We start from the raw sequence: 24,070 nt of genomic DNA on the forward strand, positions 1-24,070 counted from the left end.
AGTATTGGAGTTTCAGCTTCAGCATCAGCCCTTCCAATGAATATTCAGGACTGATCTCCTTTAGGGTGGAGTGGTTGGATCTCCTTGCAGTCCAAGGGACTCTCAAGAGTCTTCTCCAACACCTCAGTTCAAAAGCATCAATTCTTTGGTGCTCAGTTTTCTTTATAGTCCTTCTCTCATATCCATACGTGGCTACTGGAAAAACTATAGTTTTGACTAGATGGGCCTTGTTGGCACAGTAATTTCTTGCTTTTTAATATGTTGTCTAGGTTGGTCATAACTTTTCTTCCAAGGAGCAAGCACCTTTTAATTTCACGGCTGCAGTCACCACCTGCAGTGATTTTGGAGCCCCCCAAAATAAAGTCCATCACTGTTTCCATTTTTCTCCATCTGTTTGCCATGAAATGATGGAACCAGGTGCCATGATCTTAATTTTCTGAATGTTGAGTTTTAAGCCACCTTTTTCACGCTCCTCTTTCACTTTCATCAAGAGGCTTTTTAAGAGGCTCTGTTCTCTAAGTAGCTTTAAAATATACAATATAGTATTATTAACCACAGCCCACCTCTTTTTTAAGTGCAGAAAATAGTAATAGACTTGATTGACATTTTAGATGTTGTTACAGAAGTTGAATGGCATGCTCAAAAGGTTTGTGAAAGTATAAGGTTAAATTTAAAGATCCTTTTTCTAGACTGCTTAACTGTTTCAAATTATCACTTTGTGGAGAGTTGATGGATTGCCATTTTGAGCCACCATGTTTCAGAGCAATTTGTATACTTTTCATTTCTGGCTGAATAATCTAGGAATAGGTGGCTTTCTATTTACTAAAGTAGTAGGAATGTTGAACAGCTAAAATGGAACATTTTCTTTGGGATAGATTTTCTTTCCAGAAAGAAATGTAAATTGCTTCTTACTAATTATCTGGGGATCTTTGTTGGGAGGTGAGGAAGAGTATTAAGTATTATAAGCACTAAGTGTTGGGGCTAAAGGAAAGTTGATAGATGAAATTTACTTTGCTCCAAAGCTGTGGTTTCCATACTAAAAATGTGTAAAGAGTACAGCACAAGTTGGTAGAGACTGGTGTTACTTGTCCATCTGATTTCAAGAAAAGGAATCAAAACACAAACTTAAGAGTTGATTTCTGTAAAAATCATTGCTGACCATTGTCTCTTTTAACAGCATTAAAATTTGCATGGAAAAGAATGCATCCTAAAGTAATTTTCCTAGTAATTCAGTTATTTCCTGGTTATAAATGCCAAGTCATCCAAGTGAGACAGCAAGAAAGGCTTGTGATTTTCTTCAGAAAAGGAAATTTTGTCAGGATTTTATAAGGAAATGTCAGTTTTTCTCACACCTTTTACCCATAGTGCTGTTTTAAGCAAAATGAAATCAGCAAAAGAGCTGTCTTTTCTATGAAATGTTCAAAGTTAAAAGACTTGTGTTCTGGTGGTATGACGAGGCGGTGCAGTTTTTATTGCTCTGTGGCTAGAAAAAAGGATCATAGAAGTGGAGAAATTTATAAAGGCAGGTTTTTTTTAGGTTAAATATCATTTAGCTTGGAAAGATGAAGAATGATTTGTGGGGAATATCTGAGGCATAAGGGGGCCGTTAACCATTCTTCAGTTATTAACGCTAAAGACTAGATAGAATAAACAGACCTATTTAGTATGTTGGGTACGTGGATGGGTAGAACCAGCGAATCATTTTAAAGCTTGAAACTGTTTTTAGAGTGTGTGAAAGAAAGATTAGTTTGTGGAGCTCAACTCAAGAGGCAGTAAAGTTAGGAAACAGTAATGGTGTAGAGGGCTTCCCTGGTGCCTCTGCTGCTGCTGCTGCTAAGTCGCTTCAGTCGTGTCCGACTCTGTGCGACCCCATAGACAGCAGCCCACCAGGCTCCCCCGTCCCTGGGATTCTCCAGGCAAGAACGCTGGAGTAGGTTGCCATTTTCTTCTCCAGTGCATGAAAGTGAAAAGTGAAAGTGAAGTCGCTCATTCGTGTCCGACTCTTAGCGACCCCATGAACTGCAGCCCACCAGGGTCCTCCATCGGTGGGATTTTCCAGGCAAGAGTACTGGAGTGGGGTGCCAGTGCCTTCTCCGTCCCTGGTGCCTCAGTAATAAAGAATCCGCCTGCAGTGCAGGAGATGCAGGTTTGATCCCTGGATCAGGAAGGTCCCCTGGAGAAGGGAATGGCAACCACTCCAGTATTCTTGCCTGGGAAATCCCGTGGACAGAGGAGCCTGGAAGGCTGTAGTCCATGGGTTTATAAAGAGCCAGACATGACTTAGTGATTACATGATAACAACAGTGACAGAAAACTTCAGAGATGATGGGTATGGTGTATTATTAAAGGGAGCTGGAGTTATGTAGAATATTAGAGTCAGACTTGCCTTTGAACTTGAATTCAGTCATTTGTTAGCCATGTTACCTCAGATAAATTGCCTGTGTTTTCTTGTTTTCTGATTTGTAAATTGGAGATAATGTTAGCTGTTTTGTACTATTATGAGGTGACGTAAGAGTTTATGTTGACTCCAGTATCCAGTGAGTACCCAGTAACTGTCAGGTATTATTTATCAGATCTTACCTTTTCAGGGTAACATGAAAAGCCGCAGCAATGAGTTCCCACAGAGATAGTATTAGAACCTGCTGGTCGTTGACCCATTGATCTAAAATTTTTTTGTCCTCTGTTCTAAAAGGCACATAACTGTACATAAATTAGAGAAATGTTCTCAGGTTCATTTGATTATCTGTTTAATTTTAATAATTACCAATAAAGCATTTACAGTGCAGCAAGTATTGTGATATGTTACCCAAAATGCTTAACATGCATCAACCAGTTTATCCTCACAGCAGACCTGTGAGATACAAACTGTAATCACTTACATTTTATAGATTCCTGAAAGTCACAGAAGAAGTAAAAGGGAAAGCCAGAATTCGAGCCCAGCCTTGTCTCAGATTTTGCTGTTCTCAGCCTGATGTCTGTAGCTTTCCTTCAAGAGGTAGAAGAATTGCCAGATAAAGTAACTCTCGGTTGTGGTTTTCTTTCCCCTCAGGTGTGGACTTGGAAAATGGTACTTGTGCTCATCCTTTAATTTCCGAGAGGGAGTCTCCTCTTTTACCTGCCAATCATGTGACCATGACAAAAGGGACGGGGCTGGTTCACACAGCCCCGGCTCATGGCATGGAAGATTACAGTGTAGCTTCTCAGCACAACTTGTCCACGGTACTGCTCCTCTGTTTTCCTTTTTAATAATGCTTTTGTAGAATTGAAGTGATAAACTCTAACATCTTTACTTTTTGATAATAAGTGATAATTTTTGTCTTCATAGTTAAGTTGTGAAATGCTTGTGTGCAATAAACCTCATTAGCTCATACTAATTAAGAATCATTTCTTAGAATCAGCACAGAATTGGCACAGAGTTGAAATTGAAGAATACATAGTAAATGGGGGCATTTTTTTTCCCCCAAGTGTTAAGTCACGTAGACAGATTACTTTCAAGCCCTGAAAAATGGCGAGTGGGTTTTGCTTATGTGCATGCGTGCTTAAGTCGCTCAGTCATGTTCAACTCTTTGCAACCCTGGGGACTGTAGCACCCCAGGCTCTTCTGTCCATGGGATTTCGAAGGCAAGAATACTGGAGTGGGTTGCCATTTCCTGCTCCAGGGGATCTTCCCTGACCCAGGGATCAAACCCGCATCTCCTGTGTCTCTTGCATTTGCAGGTGGATGCTTTACCACTGAGCCACCTGGGATACTAGATAGTTCAAAAGAGCCATTTTTTTCAGACTAAACCATCCTCTCAAAATTTATTTTACACATGAGTTACTTAGCAAGTTTTTCCATTTAGTTAAGGACAAGTTTCAAAGTCATCACAGTGTATATACACTGCCACAGATCTGTAAGTTAACAGAAGTTTTTAGTATATCTTGTTACTTTTTATTATTAAATTTTAGGTATGTGCTTTAGTAATACAGTTTGCCTTTTTGGTGATTTAAGTGTTTAAATTCACAAATTCTGATTGACTAAGAAGTGGTACCTAAATTTTCAGTACAGTGAAAGACCAGACTATAATGAGATGCTTTATACATTATATATTGTTTTGCCAGATATTATCATAAGATAGAAAGTCTTGATGCTTTATTTTAATTGTTCAGAACGACTCTTTGTAGGATTGTTTAGTGAATGAAGATGGAGTTTTCACAGATGCTGCGGGTCCTGAACTTCAAAACAAAGCTGTTCTTAAAGAGGGAACAGATGCAGGTGAGTCCTGTATATGTTGATATTGTATTTTTTTTCTTTTTTTTTATGTTGGTATTGTAAATATGCATTTTCTGAGAAGCAGCCAGCATTAATCTTTGCTGACAGTTCTCTCATCTTGCACTTTGAGCAGAAGCAAAAAGCTGAAATTATATTTTATTTCGCCATGTTTTAAAATGGAGTTTGGCACTTTTTCATCTTTCACTTTGAATTGTCCTACTTGTTTAATCAAATCAGGGCAGTCAGCAGGGAGTGGTGTTGTTTTAGAACAATAGAGATAGTCATCAGAAGTATTAGTTTTGTGGAAGGATGAAGTCAAGCTTGGGGCTAGATGTTGACTGAATCAAACACTCTCACTCTTGTAACTCTTATATCACTGACTTACACTATGAACACCTTTCTTTGCCCACACCATGACTAAGGCCAATTAGATCTGGTATATTAATTCTCCCAGGCTCTTGTCACAACCTACTATAAATTTGGTGGCTAGAACAACAGAAACTTATTCTCTCGCAGTTCTGGAGGCTAGAAGTCTGAAGTCAAGGTGTCAGCCAGGCTCTGCTCCCTCTGAAAGCTCTGTGAGAAAGTCCTTCTTTGCCTCTGCCTGGCTTCTGTTGGCTCTGGTGATCCTGGGCTTTCCTTGGTTTATAGCTGTATCACTCCAGTCTGCCTCCGTTGTCCCCTGTCATTTGCTCCGTGTGTCTCTTCTCTGTGTATTCTTTCTTCTTCTTTCAAGGACACCAGGCGTTGGAATTAGGGCCCACTCTAATCCAGTGTGGGTGGTTTAGTCACTTAGCCATGTCAGACTCTTTGTGACCCCATGGACTGTAGCTCGCCAGACTCTTCTGTCCATGGGGTTTTCCAGGCAAGAATGCTGGAGTGGGTTGCCATTTCCTTCTCCAGGGGATCTTCCTGACCCAGGGATTGAACTCACATCTCCTGTGTCTCCTGCATCACAGGCAGATTCTTTACCCACTGAGCTATCAGGGAGGTCCAGTGTGACCCCATCTTAGTTGCAGACTGCATCTACAAAGGCCCTATTTCCAAACAAGGTCACAGTCACAGGTCGTAGGGGCAAGGACTTAGGGGACAAAATTCAAGCCAGTATACCTGGTTTCTTTGGATTACCTGGAGACCATTTTAAGATTCATAATATGAGAAACTGTGACTCTGGATTTGAGACGTAGAGTTCTAGGTGTGTTCTGTCGTCTTTGAGAAGAGCTCATGGGAATGGCATACTTTGGTGTCTGATGAAGGTTTTACAGTTTCTGCTTTTTTTGTCTGGAGATTCCCAGCTTATGCCTTTGCTCCCTGGTAGATAGCGACTGTTACTGTCACCTGTTGGCTCAGATTTCGTACTCCCTGGAGGTTTAGAGTTATTAGGGTTTTCATAGTTCTTTTTCATTGTGTCTAATGTAAATTGTTTCTTGTTTTTTAAGTTATAATGATGCTTCAGGCTGCAAAGAATTTGTTGAAAGAAGAAAAATTGGTGCACAGCTATCCCTATGACTGGAGAACTAAGAAACCAGTAGTTATTCGTGCCAGCAAGCAGTGGTTTGTAAATATCACGGATATTAAGACTACAGCCAAGGTATAAAGGGCATCCTGCTATAAGGGTTGGGTTTATCATTCCCTCAGGATGAAAGGTTTATCTGTGAGGTTAGGGTAGGGTTTTGAGGGTAGATGGAATTAAGGCTATTATTAATTGGTTTCATAAAATTGTAGAATTTTAGATCTGGAAGGACCTTGGATTTCTCCATTCCTTCATGACACATATGTGGAAACTCATGCTTAAAGAGATTAATTAGTTTGCTCTGATTTCCTGCCCATGTAGTGAAAGTAGCATAGAATTAGGATTTGAGTTCAGCAAATTGTTTAAACTCTCAGAACCTCACTTTTCTCATCTGTATAAAGGTGATAATAACGCCTACCTCATGAGATAAGTGAATAAGAGTTCCCAGAATAGTGTCTGGAACATAATAGGCATTCACCAAAATTCTTTTAAAACCCTTTGCTTCCTTAAAATTGAAATCACAATTCATTTGAAAAGCTGTTTCTTTGAGCTAACAAATACTTTATAGCTGGCATTTTAAATATTAATGTATATTTGAGGTCTTTTTTCAATACATAGATGTATCTGTGTGTGTGTGTGTGTATCTCATGAATAACTTGATTCTATTAAATGAAAGAGCTCAAATAACATATTTTGCTTTTTTTTTCAAATACATACTTGTTGACCATGCTGAGTATACAGACATTTTGCTTTACAGCTTGCATATAGCATTACTATTATTAGTTGGTTCATTTGTTGGCCTAGCAATTTGGGGCCCTTGCCAAAGCTTGGAGGCAGTTTATACTTTCTACATTCATGTAGACTGGGGAGCTGTGCTATGGACTGTTTCTTTGTTTTGTTCTGTTTTTTTACGTTTCTCTATAATGCCTGTTTTTCTTACCTGTAAATGTAGTTTGTGACTTTCAGCTCTGCACAGATTTTTGTTGCAGAACATCTGAGTCTGATACTGATGCAATATGCTAAAAGTTTGTTTTCTTCTTTATGGAAAAATTTTAGTTACTCTTTGCAGAAATAGAGAAAATAATATACTGCCGTGTTTCCATCACCCAACTTCAACAATAATCAACTTTTGGCCAATTTTATTTTTACCTACATCCATACTCATTGTCTACTTCCTACCCATTGGATTATTTTAAAGCAACTTTTAGGGATTATGTTTTCCATAAATATTTCATCATGTATATCTGACATTTAAAATCAAAATATAATTTTCATGTCATTATTATCACCTTAAAAAATAATAGTTATTCCTTGAAAGTGAAAGTGAAGTCTCTCAGTCGTGTCCGACTCTTTGTGACCCCGTGAACTGTAGCCCACCAGGCTCCTCTGCCCCTGGGATTCTCTAGGCAAGAATACTGGAGTGGGTTGCCATTTCCTTCTCCAGGGGATCTTCCCGACCCAGGGATCGAACCCAGGTCTCCCACATTGCAGGCAGAGCCTGCAGGGAGCCACCAGGGAAACCCAGAAAAGATCGTACGAAGTCCTTCGAGCCGGAACTAAATCAAATATCCAGTCAGTATCCACATGTGTTCAAATTTTAATCAAAATAAATTGCAAATATTGCCATTCTACCTGTAGGTGGTGCTACAAAGGCTTTGGGGAGGGGATTTCTGGTCAGATAAGCAAGGAAGCTGTCTTGTTTAATCAGGCTCTGAAAATATAAAAATTTTTTTTTTTAATGAATAGAAAGACTTCCTTGTTGAGACTTTTTGAAATGAAGATTATCATGTTTTCACTTATGGATATTTTTAACATTTTGCTATACAATTCTTTTCTTGGTAACTGATAAATGAAATCAAATGCCAGCAGTGTACAGCTTTTTTGGGGGAAGGTGGAGGGAAGGAGAGTTCTTGAGACAGTAAGTAAATAAGCAACTTATTTTGAGAAAGTGTTTTCTATGTTGTAAACCATACTACATAAAATTAGGTCGTATTTCAATATCCTTGTTTGTCAACCTAAGATAGGAGCTTATTTCTTAAACATTTAAAAAAGAAACCTGGAAATCAAGTTTGAATTGAGTTTAACTGAAGTTTAATAATGTGTAGTACTTCTATTAAACCTGTTATTACCAATTTTGATCTAGGAGTGTTTGGAAACTAGTATAAAATCGCTTGTCACTTACTTCAAAGGTGAAGTCTGCTCTAGATGTTATTTATTAGATTCTTTGTGGCCCTGTTTTAATATCGCCTTGTTTGGTCTGAAATCTGTGGTTTTTTTAGATTAGTTTCTCTTTGGCAGGGAGAGGGGGCAAGTAAATGCCTATAAACTTCCAAAATAAAGAACTGTATCAGGATAAAGAATGGGAGTTGTAGAAAATTTGTTCTGCTTTCTCTCACTGAACTTGATTTGTGAATCAATTGCAGGAATTGTTGAAAAAAGTGAAATTTATTCCTGGATCAGCATTGAATGCCATGGTTGAAATGATGGATAGGCGGCCATACTGGTGCATATCAAGGCAAAGAGCTTGGGGTGTTCCAATTCCTGTGTTTCACCATAAGACAAAAGATGAAGTCTTGATCAACAGGTAGAACTCTTTCAAAATTTTTCAGCATTTTAAAGTGAGTTGTATTTTCTTCAAAAATGGAAAAATAGTGGACTGTGGAAAACTCTTGATATATGTTAAATAAAATAGTCTAAAATAACTGTCTTTTAGGGAAGTAAAATATAAATTTCAAAAAGATCCTTTCAGATGGGTGAAGTTTGAACAAACACTGGATTATTTTCAGTATTGATAACTCAGAAGTAAAGGCATGGACTTTTTTTCTTTAGAATTCATTGTTCCTGATGGTGTGCCTAGCACTGTGTTGGAGTAAGGTGTCAGGAAGCCAAAGTGAGCAGATTGAGTGGCCCGGTGTGTAACTTTGATTCATCCTGAGTCTGCTTTCTCTCTCAGTAGAAATGGTGTTAGGTAATTGTACAGATAACTTAAAATCTAAGAAACTATAATATAGTTGACTACACTAGTTATTTCTTTTTTTTTGCTTAATTTTTTTTTTTAATTTGGAAAGATAATACATGAACCTGGCAAACAATTCGGAGTAGAAAAGCTTGTACGATAAAAAGAAGTTTTTCTTTTTTTTTTTTTTTGCTAATCGTACACTAGACCCTTTTTTGAGGCAATAAACAAGACTGACGTGGTCCCTGCTCTTATTGTGGTAATAATCTAGCTAGTTTATCTTCTGGTAAATTAGGGTGGCTTTCAGGATTGTTACTGTTATTAAGAGATGTGGAAAGGGGAATATTAATCATTTCTATGGGGAGTATATCCTGAATTTTCATTTTTGGGGGAGTAATTTTGTTTCAGATTTTTTTTACTAAGTCATTCTGTAATGTGAACAAAGAGTTTGACTACATTTTGGGAAGTATTTTCACATTTCATCAGTTGAGGATCCAGTGAGGATTTTGAGGGCATGGAGGCAGCAAGTAGTGGAGAATTCAGGAGACAGCAGGAGGGAATGTGCCCTGTCCTGGGCGTGAACATAAGTTTTGTAAAAAGGGTGTGCTTTTCATTGTCTGCGTTATTAGTATGCTGTACGTGGTATTTTTATGAATATATATATTTTAGTTTTTAATTGTCGATCCCAGTGTTTTGTTTTAAATGACCTTTCACTGCATGTTAGGTAGCTCTGAGTATCCTTGGTGTGAAGGTTCCTTTTCACTTTGAAACATTCTTGTATCACTACTTCACGGATAATCTGACACCTTCTGGCAACATGGCTCAGAGAGAACTAAAGGATTTGGTTTGAACCCAAAATAGTTTGTTTGCTTCCTTTGTAGAGGATATGGCATTTGAGAAAGGCCTTGAGCATTGGGCAGGAAATGGGGGAAAGTACTTAACAAGTAGTGGTATTAGAAGCTGAGGACCCAGAGTGACGAAAACATAGCATGTCTAGGAACTGTAATGGGGCTGCAGGGTGTGGGTGAGGGAAACAGAAAGATAAACACCTAAGAAAGCTTGACTGGGGAAAACTGAAGTGAGTCTTGAAGACCAGGCTGAGGAGTTTAAACTTTTAAGTAGGAGTGAGGAGTACGAGTGTGTTTTAGAAAAAGAAGCTAGGAGTTAGAGATCAGGAAGTGATTGTAAGGTTATTGCAGTATTATTACAGTTCAGAGCTAAGACTCTTTGACCTAAATATTGTTGCCTGTATCTTTAAAATTTAGAGCTTGATCACATAAAAACTAGTATCTTATTTCCCCTACTGAGAATTAAAGTTGAGATAAATTTATACAAGTATTGCTTAAATTCCTTGCCAGGGAGTTTTCCTTCAAGGAAATGTTTATAAAAACACTGTGATTGTTCCTCATTCTTTTCCGCATTTAGAGAGCAAGATTTTTAAGGAGTTTCCTTGAAGTGATTGAAGTGTACCAATTGTACATATTAGTAAGTAGAGCAAGCTGGTTTATTTGACCATTATTTAATCACTACAACAAAATGGTACATAGGCCAATTGATCAGTGACGTAGGTGAAATAAATGTGAGCTTTGTCAGAAAAAACAAGCAGATTTTCTTTAGGTATAATTTGTGTTTTATTTATAGTCAGTATGTTTACACGGTGAGTAACAGATTCTTTTCTCTGCATTGACCTTTGTGTTGTTTGCGTGGTATAGTTGATTTCTGATTTTGAAGTCGCAGAGATATACAGAATATTGGCCTACAGAAATGACAGACAGACTTAGTCACATTGTCTGTCAATTCATAGGTCATTTTCCTGTACATCATTTCTGAATAATAACTCTAATCCTCTTCCATTTTTGGTCCTTTAAGGGACATAACAGTTGATTTTTTTTTAATGGATGTTAATTCTTAATTATTTGTCAGTTTTTAAAGACTGCATGAAAGGATGTCTGTGTTTTTTTCCTGAATCAAGTGAGAATCAGGTGACCATGATTTTTTTCGTCTTCCTTGAATATGCCTTTACATTGCAGTGAGTTGGCAGCCATCAAAAGTAACAGCATCTCCACTGGAAATTGATGCACAGTCCACATGGAGTTGCTGTTACAATCGATGATGCCATTAAGAACATCAGAAGGTTCCCTCTGCTTTGCAGGATGAAAGTATAAATTATCTCTTACGTAGTTTCACAGAAGAAAATCTTGATTTATTCTTTTCTACAGAAGTTGAGAGACTGGTAGATATGAAACTTTGATGTTTAATTTTTATTTTGAGTTAATGTTCTCATTAGTACTTTATATACATATTTGTATTTTCTCAAGAAATAATTCCACTTTTGACTTTAGTATCATTGATCATTTATCTTAATCTGTGATATAACATCTTTATAATTTAGATGGAAATCTATTTACTAATTAGTAAAGACAAGTTACTCTTTAGCATAATAAAGATAAAATATAGAAACTAAGAAGGAAAAGAAGTTAGTGAATTTGTTTCATTTCAGAACATTTAAGTGTTAATGCAATAGTTAACATGCATTTAGGAAACTTAGCCCCTGATTTACAGAAATATGAGAAATTTCATTAGAAACATTCAAGGAATTTCAAATTTGAGTGTTAGATTTAGCTACCTCAAATTTTGCTCATGTTAATAATAATGACTTATTTGTGAAAAAGTTTGATAGTATTCATCAAATAAAAATTTCTCCAATATTGTTTCCTGTCATCTTCAAAATATAGGATTAAATTAAAAACAGACACCACCCCCAATTTCTAGAATTAAATGTAGTAAATAAATATGAAACATTTAGCCTCTTACCTCATTCTTAATTCCAGTGACTTCCAGAAGAAAAAACTATTATAGTCCTTAGCATTTTTGCTTTTATAAAGACAAAACGCAGGGAACTGAAATGACAGCAACAGTTTCTTCATTACCTTATAATCTTAATGCTGTTTGATTTCTAGTAACATGCTAAATAAACTTCAGCCCAGTTGATATCGAAATTCAGAATGATTGGTTGATGTTACAGTGGCTGGTTCTACCTAGTACATTTTCACAGATTGAAACCCAGGAAGGACACATAATATGTGTATTTAGATAAGGCCATTGCGTAAAGTACAAAGTTTTATGATGGACTTATTGCTTTATGAAATGCAGCATTAAGATGGAAGCATAGAGATTATGTAGTGATAAGTGGTTTCACCCACTTTTATTAACAGTAATTTATACTGATCTTTAGGTTATAAGTTAACTGTGTTCATGTTAAGTATAACATTTTATTAACAAAGGGGGGATTTCTTATATTTCAAAAGACAAATTTTGACTACTTCTTATGTTCTATTTTCCAGAAGAATAATATCACTAGAAATTGTTTTAAAACTTTAAAGCACAATCTCAATTTTGTAATAAAAAGTTACACTTCTAAATATTTATCCTAAGGAAGCAAAAGGACCAACATCTCTTGTACACTAACATCTCTTGTGTGTGTGTGTATATATACATATATAGGTAGATAAATGTAGGGATGTCTAATAAAATTGTTTATGAAGAAACATGATATGAAAAAGAAGAAATAAAGTCAGTTTTGGAAGAATTAATAGGTAGCCATTAAAAATGGTAGCTCTCTCTTTTTTTATTTTACAGTTTCGATAGATTGTTTAATAAAATAGCTACAGGAAAGAAAGTCTAGAACATCGTATTATATTCTCATATTTGTAGGGTTACCCCAAATTCCTCATGAAATTATCCTCATTTAATTTCAGTTTTCAAATTAGAATTTTATATTCCTTACATTCCTTAGGGAGCCCCTAAATAATTATTAAAATCTGAGCTTATCAGCAGGGGGAGTTAAAAATGAGAATCATCTGTCACAGACTTTAATCCAAGCACCCTAAGTAGCTTAGCTCTTAATGGTTGCCTGACTCCCTCTGTATGAAAATCAAATAAATGTAGCCCATCCCAACATTTGGCTGTTTCTGAGTTTTTATTACAGTGCTATAATGAGTACTTTCTGAGCACTTACACAGCATTTACTTGTATTTCTTACCCAAATTATCTTTTCAGATTTTGTTTGAATATTAAATTTATCCTTATTTTGCAATCCACTGTAGTCATCTCAAGTGTGAAAGTTGTATGTGCTTGTTTATTTTTATTGCAAATTTTATTTTTAAAACTGCCACAACTTTTTGGGACATTCAGACCACCAGAGTATATAGGTCAGGAGAAAGTTCTCACTTTGTTATACCAGTTCCATGCACTTAAATTTTGATTTGTTTGTGTTATGAGAATGTTTTTATCTTTGAAATCTGCTTTCTTATTTGTTATAAATTTTGTTCAGCTTTTATATTCTAATTCAGAGTTGTCTTTATTTTCCCTTAAGAACATATGTAATATAGTTGTCTAAGATCTCAAAATAGAGCTAAGTTGCAGAAGAAAATGCCTGTTAAGGTACATTTAGTACATCATATTTTTATATTTCATGATAAAAAGGAAGGAAGCAAGTCTTGCTCTGCTGCTGCTGCTGCTGCTAAGTCGCTTCAGTCGTGTCCGACTCTGTGCAACCCCATAGATGGCAGCCCGCCAGGCTCCCCCGTCCCTGAGATTCTCCAGGCAAGAACACTGGAGTGGGTTGCCATTTCCTTCTCCAGTGCATGAAAGTGAAAAGTGAAAATGAAGTCGCTCAGTCGTGTCCGACTCTTAGTGACCCCATGGACTGCAGCCCACCAGTCTCCTCCATCCATGTGATTTCCCAGGCAAGAGTACTGGAGTGGGTTGCCATTGCCTTCTCCGAGTCTTGCTCTAAATATTAGTAAGACTTGGTCTATTAATATGGCAGAGCTTCTCTCCCCTCTTTAAAATGCTTTGCATTTGTTTTCAATACACTGGAAAAAACATTTTTTTTTGTTCATCTGTGTATATTGGGAAGAACACAAGTCATTTTCTTAGTAGTATGTATTTGATTTATGACAGCCTTTTTGAAATTAGGTTTTTTAAAGCTACTACAGGATTATTTTCATTGGTGTAGATAACATTGTGCGGTTATGCCGATTTTAGTATTATTAGGTAAACTAATAGAAAAACAAAACAAAACTTTGCTCATCACTGAAATAAAGGACTTTCATAATTTAAAAAGTATTATTTGCAAATAAGGTTTACATAATACAATACTAAACTTCTTACATTCGACCATTATTTTGTATATGTAAGTAAACTACCTATATCTTTATAAGAAAATGTAGCAATTAAAATTTAAGCTTTGGTTAGGCTAGAAGTGGTTAACTAACCTTGATGGGATTCTATAATAATAGTTAATAACATGTCAGTTGCAAAATTGAAATCTTTCTTTGCTGTTGGGTATTTTTCATTACAGACTCTCTAAAATACTTGAATATAGTTAAGTAATAATTAAAATATAATTCTGAAACTTCATTGAATTTATCTGTGATTTAGCAATATAAAAAACAATTTCATTATAGTTGGATTAGGCATTCTGAAATGGATATGTAAGTATCATCTACAGTTGTAAGGAGACTAAAATATTAGGACTTTTTTCTTTTTTAAGAATAAAAATTTTCTAGCCAAGATGTGGAAGCAGCCTGTGTCCACTGACTGAGGAATGGATAAAGGAGATGTGGTGCATACATGCAGTGGAATGTTATTTAGCCGTTTAGAAAGAATGAAATAGTGCCTTTTATAGCAACATGGATGGACCTAGAAATTATCCTGAGTGAAGTAAGTCAGACAGAGAAGGAGAAATATCACATGGCATCCCTTATATGTGGAAACTGAAAAGAAATGATACAGATGAACTTACAAAACAGAAAGAGACTCACAGAAAATGAGCTTATGGTCGCCAGCAGGAAGGGGTAGTTAGGGAGTTTGAGATGGACATGTACACACTGCTGTATTTAAAATGGGTAACCAACATGGACCTGCCGTGTAGCACATGGAACTCTGCTCAAGGTAATGTGGCAGCCTGGCTGGGAGGGGAGTTTGGGGGAGAATGGATGCACGTATATATGTGGCTGAGTCCCTTCTCTGTTTACCTGAAACTGTCACAGCATTGTTAATCGGCTGTACCCGAATACAAAATAAAAAGTTCAAAAGAAAACAAAAAATAGATAGTTTTCTTTCTCCCAGCATTTCCCAATATCCATAGAAACTGAAGCTCGGAAGAATAACATGGTGTATTCCTGTCAGTATCTAGTAAGTTGCAGGTAGACTCTGGTCTTTGGACTTGGTGCTTGCTCTGTCGGCGCACTTGTCTCTGGAGACTTCCTGCTCCTGACTATGTCTGGTTCACGCCTTCATCCTGCATGGGTACTGAGGGTCTTTTTGCCTTTGCTCAGCAAACCCCAGAGAAGGGGAGTATCCAGAGAAGGGGAGTATGAGTTCAGAGATGCAGTGTTTGTCTTCATAAAAGAGTTAGAAAGGCTGACAGTTGTGTCTGACTCTTTGCGACCCCATGGACTGTAGCCCACCAGGCTTCTCTGTCCATGGAATTCTCCAGGCCAGAATACTCGAGTGGGTAAGCTGTTCCCTTCTCTAGGGGATCTTCCCAACCCAGGGACTGAATCTAGGTTTCCCTCATTGCAGGGAGATTCTTTACCCTTTGAGCCACTAGGGAAGCCCAGAAAGGCTGAAAGGAGAAGTAAAGCAGAATTGAGCCATGATTTGGGAGACACAGTTTCAAGGCCTTGCTTTTAATTGCTTATAAGGCCCAGGATTTAAGGAACCCCCAGGCACAAAACAGTTTATCTGTCACTTTAGCCATTTTTTAATGAATCCAATTAGAGAGGTCTTATAAAGTCCTTTTATTAATAAAGGTATACACACACACACATATATAAAACTTGTATACACACAGAAACTATTTTGAGTAATAAAATCCTAACATCATGGGAACCCACTCCAGTATTCTTGCCTGTAGAATCCTTTGATAGTATCTCTTTTTTGTTGTAAGAGTAACAGCATTAGGTTTATTCAGATTTTCTATTATAGTATATTCAATTTTCTTAACTGATACAGTGTTCTGTGTAAACGATATAAAATAGTAATATGTAACTAAATATTGTCATATAACTAGGTAGTTATTGCACAAAGTTTTTATGGTCTCATGGCACAAAAAGTTTATCTTTACTGTTAAAGTCCATATGAAATGTGTGACTGTATTAGTAATATGGACTTGTGCCCATTTACACATTCTTATGATTTATAATTTCTTCAAAATAAATGTAGCATCATACTTTTTCAGTCTATTCTTTGACGTATAACCAACTTAACTATTTTGGTTTTCAATTTGTAGAGCATATTTAACTTATAACACCCATTTGGTTTTCGCCTCCCATAGCAATTTTTCATAAACACTTCATTTTATCTGAATAATCAGACCTAGAGAGATTTAGTGATTCATAATATATGGTCATGGTTAATAACAAGTAGATCCAGGTCAAGAGCGTAGAGGTTTTTTCTGTCTACTCCTTCCATTTCTACCAACTCTTATGGACCTGCATTCTTTGTTACTTGTGTTAATGGAGTGTGGTAGAAGGGAGGATAATTCAGAAGTTGGCTTTAGTATACATACTTTAACCTTTAAATATTAATATCTATGTGTGTGATATGTGTTTTGATAATTGGTTAACAAAATTAACTGTCTAAAGTTTCCTGACTTCAAAGAATCAGTTTAAGTAATAGATAGTGCTTACATAATGCCCATTAATATATGCCAGACACTGTTCTAGGCATTTTGCATATAAGCTCAATTAATATCCATAGTAGCTCTCTTAATGATACTTTATTATTTGCATTTTTGCAAACTAAGGTACAGAATATCGAGTGCGTTGCCCAGAGTCACATAGCTAGTAAGTGATAGGGTCAGGAATTAAAGTTCTCTGGCTCTGGGGTCCATGTTCTTTTTTTAAAATTTATTTTATTAAAGTATAGTTGATTGACAGTGTTGTGTTAATTTCTACTATATAGCAAAGTGACTCAGTTGTGTGTGTGTATGTATATGTGTACACACACATTCTATTTCATATTCTTTTCCATAGTTTTTCACAGGACACTGAATATGGTTCCCTGTGCTATACAGTAGGCCCTTGTTATTCACCATTTCTCTGTATAATAGTTTGCGTCTACTAAGCCCAAGCTCCCAGTCTAGCCACACTCCCCTCTTTGGCAACCGCAGGTCTATTCTCTGTGTCTGTGAGTCTCTTCTGTTTCACGGATGACTTCATTTGTGTCATATTTTAGATTCCTTGTATTAGTAGAACCATATAGTATCTGTCTTTCTCTGTCTGACTTACTTCACTTACTATGATAACTTCTAGGTTCATCCATGTTGAAGCAAAATGGCATTATTTTGTTGTTTTTAATGGCTGAGTAACATTCCGTGTGTGTGTGTGTGTGTGTGTGTACACACCGGATTTTCTCTCTCTGTTCTTCTGCTGATGGATATTTCGGTTGCTTTCCTGTCTTGGCTGCTGTAAATATTGCTCTGTGAACATAAGGGTACCTGTATCTTTTCTCTGGCTATGTACCCAGGAGTGGGATTGCAGGATTATATGGCAGCTCTGTTTTTAGTTTTTTGAGGACTCTTCGCACTGTTTCCATAGTGGCTTCACCAGTTTATCTTCCTACCAACAGTGTAGGAGGGTTCCATTTTCCCCACACATGCTCCGTTTTCTTGACGACTATATTCTGACTTGGTGGAAAGCAGCTGGGGAAGTTGTAATGTCCATAAAGCTGTGATAATAAATTAAAAGTATATTATTCCTGTGAGAAAATTTAGTGTAAAATTTTCGCTGAATTTAATTTTCAGATGATTTATAACTGTGTATCTTTATCTTCCCAAAGATATGATCAGTCTCCGTATGCATTTGATATGCATTTATTGGCTTTGTGTATTAGGCATGCACTAAGTTTTACTGGACTATCTCTTCTAGTTTGCAGTCATCCTGACAAAAGTATCCAGGGTCACTAAAATGCAAGTTCCACTAGATGGGAATCTTACCGCCTTGTTAATAACTGCTGTAACTCTAGTGCCTCGAACAGTGACCAAGATGTTGCAGTACTCAGTAAACCTTTTTGAATTAAAATTGTACTATTAGTCTTAACAGAAGGGACAGTCAAAACTTAGAGAAGTTTTATTACTTGTGTGTGTCATGTATATAAAAAGTAGCAGTTGGGAGATAAGCCTGGATATCTGTTACCAAAACCCATGCTCTGGTACAGCATGGCCTCTTATGCAGATGAATTTGGATTCCGTCCTATAAGCAGTGAGGGGGCACTGGAAGTTTCTGAGACAGGGTTGGTGTGATAAAAGCAATTTTAGGAATGCAGAGATGTATCCTGTAAATTAAATTAGATGTGTCATGTAAAGGAATAAGAATAGGGGAAAAGTCAGACCATTGCACCAGTCTGGTAGGAGGCAGAGAGGTTGGACTAATATAGTATCTGAACAAAGAACAAATTTGAATACCATTTTAAGGTGGAACTGACAGAATGTATTGGCTTAATTTGAGCAGAAATTGGAGGAGGTAGATAATTAGGAGGTTTTCAATACAGGTACTTGGATAGAAAATAGAAACAGGGCAATTAGTAACCAAAAAAGAGGGATTGGGAGATATCCCTATTTAAAAACAAACAAACTTTTTTTTCCTTTTTCTTTTAAGGGCTACTTATGATCAATGTCAACGTGATTTCATTTATATTGAATTTAAGATGACAGTAGGAATGAAGTAATCAAATAATTGAAGATAATATCACTAAAGTTTGGGGGAAAGATAGGAAAAAATGTCCTACATATTGGGAAAAGTACCCTGCAGATAGGGAAAAAAAAATCACTCCTTTTAAATTTTTTAAATGTTTGGTATTAACCACAGTAATTAATTGAACGGTTTTGCTTTGTCCCCCTGAAAATAGCCAAACCGTCGAGCATATTATTAAACTAGTGGAAGAACATGGCAGTGATATCTGGTGGACTCTTCCCCCGGAGCAACTTCTTCCAAAAGAAGTCTTATCTCAGGTGCCTTTTCATTTGTACTTAAACAGCCTTTGTGTGTATCGCATGATTTAATGACAACACGGGAGGTTCCTGGGAGTTAAAAAGTAGTGATACTAACATGTCCAGTTCATGAGTTTAGTCATCATAAACTAGGAGCCAGAGCAGTTTGAGAGTAGACATTTTGAATTCACGAGAGAAGCTGGGTGTTTGTGGAGCAGCAGACGCTGAGGGGGTTTGCTGTCTCCCTGAGGGCCAGGATTGACTGCAGCTGCTCTGCTGGCTGAGTAGAGACACGTGTGACTGTGGGAGAACAGTGCCTAACACTGGTGCATCAGGGACTTCATAGGACATGAGTTCAAGTTGCCTGATGGCATCGCACACGGAGAAATCCAAACTGGAAGGTAATCGCAAGAAAATGAACACAGTTTACGTTTACATTAATACATGGGTATTAATACATGCGTAGGTGGCCACAGTCACTTCTACATGTAGATGAAGTAGTGAAGTAGTTGTCCCTAATGGCAAAATATTTAAGAAATGTCAGTGTAAAATGTGAATTTAATGGTTGTATTTCATTTTCTTAAGACTTTTTTTGGGATATTAATTGTAAGTGTCATGATCTTTGTGTAATTAAAATGTTTTTACGTTATCTTATTAGGTTGGTGGTCCTGATGCTTTGGAGTACGTGCCAGGTCCGGATATTTTGGACATCTGGTTTGATAGTGGAACTTCATGGTCTAATGTTCTTCCAGGTAATCTAAAACAAGAGGTCTATTGCCTGTCAGGCAGTTTTGAAAATTAATGCTATCAGAAGAAATCTCTAATCAAGAACTTTTTTTTTTTTTTTTGCTTTTTTTGGAAGTATATCTCCTTAGTTCAGTCGCGCAGTCGTGTCCGACTCTTTGCGATGCCATGAATCGCAGCACACCAGGCCTCCCTGTCCATCACCATCTCCCGGAGTTCACTCAGACTCACATCCATTGAGTCGGTGATGCCATCCAGCCATCTCTACCTCTGTCGTCCCCTTCTCCTCCTGCCCCCAATCCCTCCCAGCATCAGAGTCTTTTCCAATGAGTCAGCTCTTCGCATGAGGTGGCCAAAGTACTGGAGCTTCAGCTTTAGCATCATTCCTTCCAAAGAAATCCCAGGGTTGATCTCCTTCAGAATGGACTGGTTGGATCTCCTTGCGGTCCAAGGGACCCTCAAAAGTCTTCTCCAACACCACAGTTCAAAAGCATCAATTCTTCGGCGCTCAGCCTTCTTCACAGTCCAACTCTCACATCCATACATGACCACAAGAAAAACCATAGCCTTGACTAGACGGATCTTAGTCGGCAAAGTAATGTCTCTGCTTTTGAATATACTATCTAGGTTGGTCATAACTTTTCTTACAAGGAGTAAGTGTCTTTTAATTTCATGGCTGCAATCACCATCTGCAGTGATTTTGGAGCCCCAAAAAATTAAGTCTGACACTGTTTTCACTGTTTCCCCATCTATTTCCCATGAAGTGATGGGACTGGATGCCATGATCTTCGTTTTCTGAATGTTGAGCTTTAAGCCAACTTTTTCGCTCTCCTCTTTCACTTTCATCAAGAGGCTTTTTAAGCTCCTCTTCACTTTCTGCCATAAGGGTGGTATCATCTGCATATCTGAAGTTATTGATGTTTCTCCCTGGAATCTTGATTCCAGCTTGTGTTTCGTCCAGCGTTTCTCATGATATACTCTGCATATAAGTTAAATAAGCAGGGTGACAATATACAGCCTTGACGTACTCCTTTTCCTATTTGGAACCAGTCTGTTGTTCCATGTCCAGTTCTAACTGTTGCTTCCTGACCTGCATACAGATTTCTCAAGAGGCAAGTCAGGTGGTCTGGTGTTCCCATCTCTTTCAGAATTTTCCACAGTTTATTGTGATCCACACGGTCAAAGGCTTTGGCATAGTCAATAAAGCAGAAATAGATGTTTTTCTGGAATTTTCTTGCTTTTTCCATGATCCAGCGGATGTTGGCAATTTGATCTCTGGTTCCTCTGCATTTTCTAAAACCAGCTTGAACGTCAGGGAGTTCACGGTTCACGTATTGCTGAAGCCTGGCTTGGAGAATTTTGAGCATTACTTTACTAGCATGTGAGATGAGTACAGTTGTGTGGTAGTTTGAGCATTCTTTTGCATTGCCTTTCTTTGGAATTGGAATGAATACTGACCTTTTCTAGTCCTGTGGCCACTGCTGAGTTTTCCAAATTTTCTGGCATATTGAGTGGAGCACTTTCACAGCATCATCTTTCCGGATTTGAAACAGCTCAATTGGAATTCCATCACCTCCACTAGCTTTGTTCGTACTGATGCTTTCTAAGGCCCACTTGACTTCACATTCCAAGATGTCTGGCTCTAGATTAGTGATCACATCATCATGATTATCTGGGTCATGAAGATCTTTTTTGTACAGTTCTGTGTATCCTTGCCACCTCTTCTTAATATCTTCTGCTTCTGTTAGGTCCATACCATTTCTGTCCTTTATCGAGCCCATCTTTGCATGAAATGTTCCCTTGGTATCTCTAATTTTCTTGAAGAGATCTCTAGTCTTTCCCATTCTGTTGTTTTCCTCTATTTCTTTGCATTGATCGCTGAAGAAGGCTTTCTTATCTCTTCTTGCTATTCTTTGGAACTCTGCATTCAGATGCTTTTATCTTTCCTTTTCTCCTTTGCTTTTCGCCTCTCTTCTTTTCACAGCTATTTGTAAGGCCTCCCCTGACAGCCATTTTGCTTTTTTGCATTTCTTTTCCATGGGGATGGTCTTGATCCCTGTCTCCTGTACAGTGTCATGAACCTCATTCCATAGTTCATCAGGCACTCTATCTATCAGATCTAGGCCCTTAAATCTATTTCTCACTTCCACTGTATAATCATAAGGGATTTGATTTAGGTCATACCTGAATGGTCTAGCGGTTTTCCCTACTTTCTTCGATTTGAGTCTGAATTTGGTAATAAGGAGTTCATGATCTGAGCTACAGTCAGCTCCTGGTCTTGTTTTTGTTGACTGTATAGAGCTTCTCCATCTTTGGCTGCAAAGAATATAATCAATCTGATTTAGGTGTTGACCATCTGGTGATGTCCATTACAGTCTTCTTTTGTGTTGTTGGAAGAGGGTGTTTGCTATGAGCAGTGCATTTTCTTGGCAAAACTCTATTAGTCTTTGCCCTGCTTCATTCCAAATTCCAAGGCCAAATTTGCCTGTTACTCCAGGTGTTTCCTGACTTCCTACTTTTGCATTCCAGTCCCCTATAATGAAAAGCACATCTTTTTTGGGTGTTAGTTCTAAAAGGTCTTGTAGGTCTTCATAAAACCGTTCAACTTCAGTTTCTTCAGTGTTACTCGTTGGGGCATAGACTTGGATAACTGTGATATTGAATGGTTTGCCTTGAGACGAACAGAGATCATTCTGTCGTTCTTGAGATTGCATCCAAGTACTGCATTTCGGACTCTTTTGTTGACCATGATGGCTACTCCTGATGGCTACTCCATTTCTTCTGAGGGATGCCTGCCCGCAGTAGTAGATATAATGGTCATCTGAGTTAAATTCACCCATTCCAATCCATTTTAGTTTGCTGATTCCTAGAATGTCGACATTCACTCTTGCCATCTTCTGTTTGACCACTTCCAATTTGCCTTAATTCATGGACCTGACATTCCAGGTTCCTATGCAATATTGCTCTTTACAGCATCGGACCTTGCTTCTATCACCAGTCACACCCACAGCTGGGTATTGTTTTTGCTTTGGCTCCATCCCTTCATTCTTTCTGGAGTTATTTCTCCACTGATCTCCAGTAGCATATTGGGCACCTAATGACCTGGGGAGTTCCTCTTTTGGTATCCTATCATTTTGCCTTTTCATGCTATTCATGGGTTCTCAAGGCAAGAATACTGAAGTGGCTTGCCATTCCCTTCTCCAGTGGACCACGTTCTGTCAGGCCTTTCCGCCATGACCCGTCTTGGGTTACCGCGCAGGCATGGCTCGGTTTCATTGAGTTAGACAAGGCTGTGGTCCTAGTGTGATTAGATTGACTAGTTTTCTGTGAGTATGGTTTCAGTGTGTCTGCCCTCTGATGCCCTCTTGCAACACCTACCATCTTACGTGGGTTTCTCTTACCTTGGCGTGGGGTATCTCTTCACGGCTGCTCCAGCAAAGCACAGCCGCTGCTCCTTACCTTGGACGAGGGGTATCTCCTTACCGCCGCCGTTCCTGACCTTCAACGTGGGATAGCTCCTCTAGGCCCTCCTGTGCCTGCGCAGCCACTGCTCCTCGGGTTGCTCCTCCCGGCCGCCGGCCCTGGCCTCGGGTGTGGGAGGCTTCTCTCATCTGCCGGCCCTGGCCTCGGGCTCGGGGTGGCTCCTCAGGGTCACCGCCCCTGGCCTCGGGCGCGAGGTGGCTTCTCCCAGCCGCCCCTGACCTCAGATGCGGGGTAGCTCCTCCCGGCCGCCGCCCTGACCTCGGACCCGGGGTGTCTCCTCTCAGCTGTTCGTGTGCCGTCGCAGCCTGGCACTCTAGGCCGCTGCCCCTGACCTTGGACGTGGGGTAGCTCCTCTCGGCCGCGCTTAGTGCGCCGGCTCGCCGCCGCCGCTGCCTGCGCTTAGTGCATCTCCTACTACAGTATAATTTTAAACCTGAAACAGCCACTGGAAATCATTGAACCCAGTGTCTTCTATGAAGTTTTATATAGAACCACAATACATAAGATAAATAAAGGTGGGAATTTTCTTCTTCCTCCCAGTCAGCTCATTCTCTTTGACCTCCTTGGCAGCCCCAAGGTACTGAGTTTGTAGAACCAAGCGTGGACATCTCTGAAATAGCCTGACCCGATCTCATTTTTCAGAAGAGGACATGAGATTGAATTGTGGTCACACAGGTTAGTGTCAGAGTAGAACTCGGGCACCCTGCTTTTCCGTACTTATTCTTCAGTACTCCATTACCTTCTCACAGCTTTCTCCCCTCTCTCCACAGACAGCTGACTAGTTTCTACTTGCCCGTGGTTGGGGTGAGCTTTTGACTCTGTGGATAAAGAGGAAGGAGAGATTAGGCAGGGATCAGAAGGGAGTAGTAGCCGGCACACAAAGGGTGCGTTTAGATGTGAGCAGATGCCTTCAAGGATGCTAAGTGAAAGGTGAGAGGTAAAGTGTCCTCACTGAGAGCTTACAGACAGGTCCCGGGAGGTTACAGGGATGAGGCGGTTTCCTTTCTGGAGCAAAGGAATGCGGAAAAATGCCTTGCATGCGCCGCTCACCATTGTTGAAGGGACTGAGCAGGATCGTAGTCAGGTTTTACTTGGGGTACCCTTCTGGTAGTGGGCCTCATT

The 24,070-nt window shown here is 38.6% G+C and overlaps 1 protein-coding gene across 1 annotated transcript in view; it reads left to right on the top strand.

The window, feature by feature from the left end:
- IARS2 (isoleucyl-tRNA synthetase 2, mitochondrial) overlaps positions 1-24,070 on the top strand; it is a 48,886-nt gene that overhangs the window by 10,381 nt on the left and 14,435 nt on the right. Inside the window, exons 9-14 of the mRNA XM_068986585.1 lie at positions 3,050-3,219; positions 4,165-4,255; positions 5,692-5,843; positions 8,189-8,349; positions 18,640-18,742; positions 19,380-19,473. Coding sequence (XP_068842686.1) covers positions 3,050-3,219; positions 4,165-4,255; positions 5,692-5,843; positions 8,189-8,349; positions 18,640-18,742; positions 19,380-19,473 — 771 coding nt within the window. The remainder of the gene's footprint in view (positions 1-3,049; positions 3,220-4,164; positions 4,256-5,691; positions 5,844-8,188; positions 8,350-18,639; positions 18,743-19,379; positions 19,474-24,070) is intronic.

Source organism: Capricornis sumatraensis, chromosome 14 (genome assembly GCF_032405125.1).
Source record: "Capricornis sumatraensis isolate serow.1 chromosome 14, serow.2, whole genome shotgun sequence".
In the NCBI taxonomy this organism is placed as follows: domain Eukaryota; kingdom Metazoa; phylum Chordata; class Mammalia; order Artiodactyla; family Bovidae; genus Capricornis; species Capricornis sumatraensis.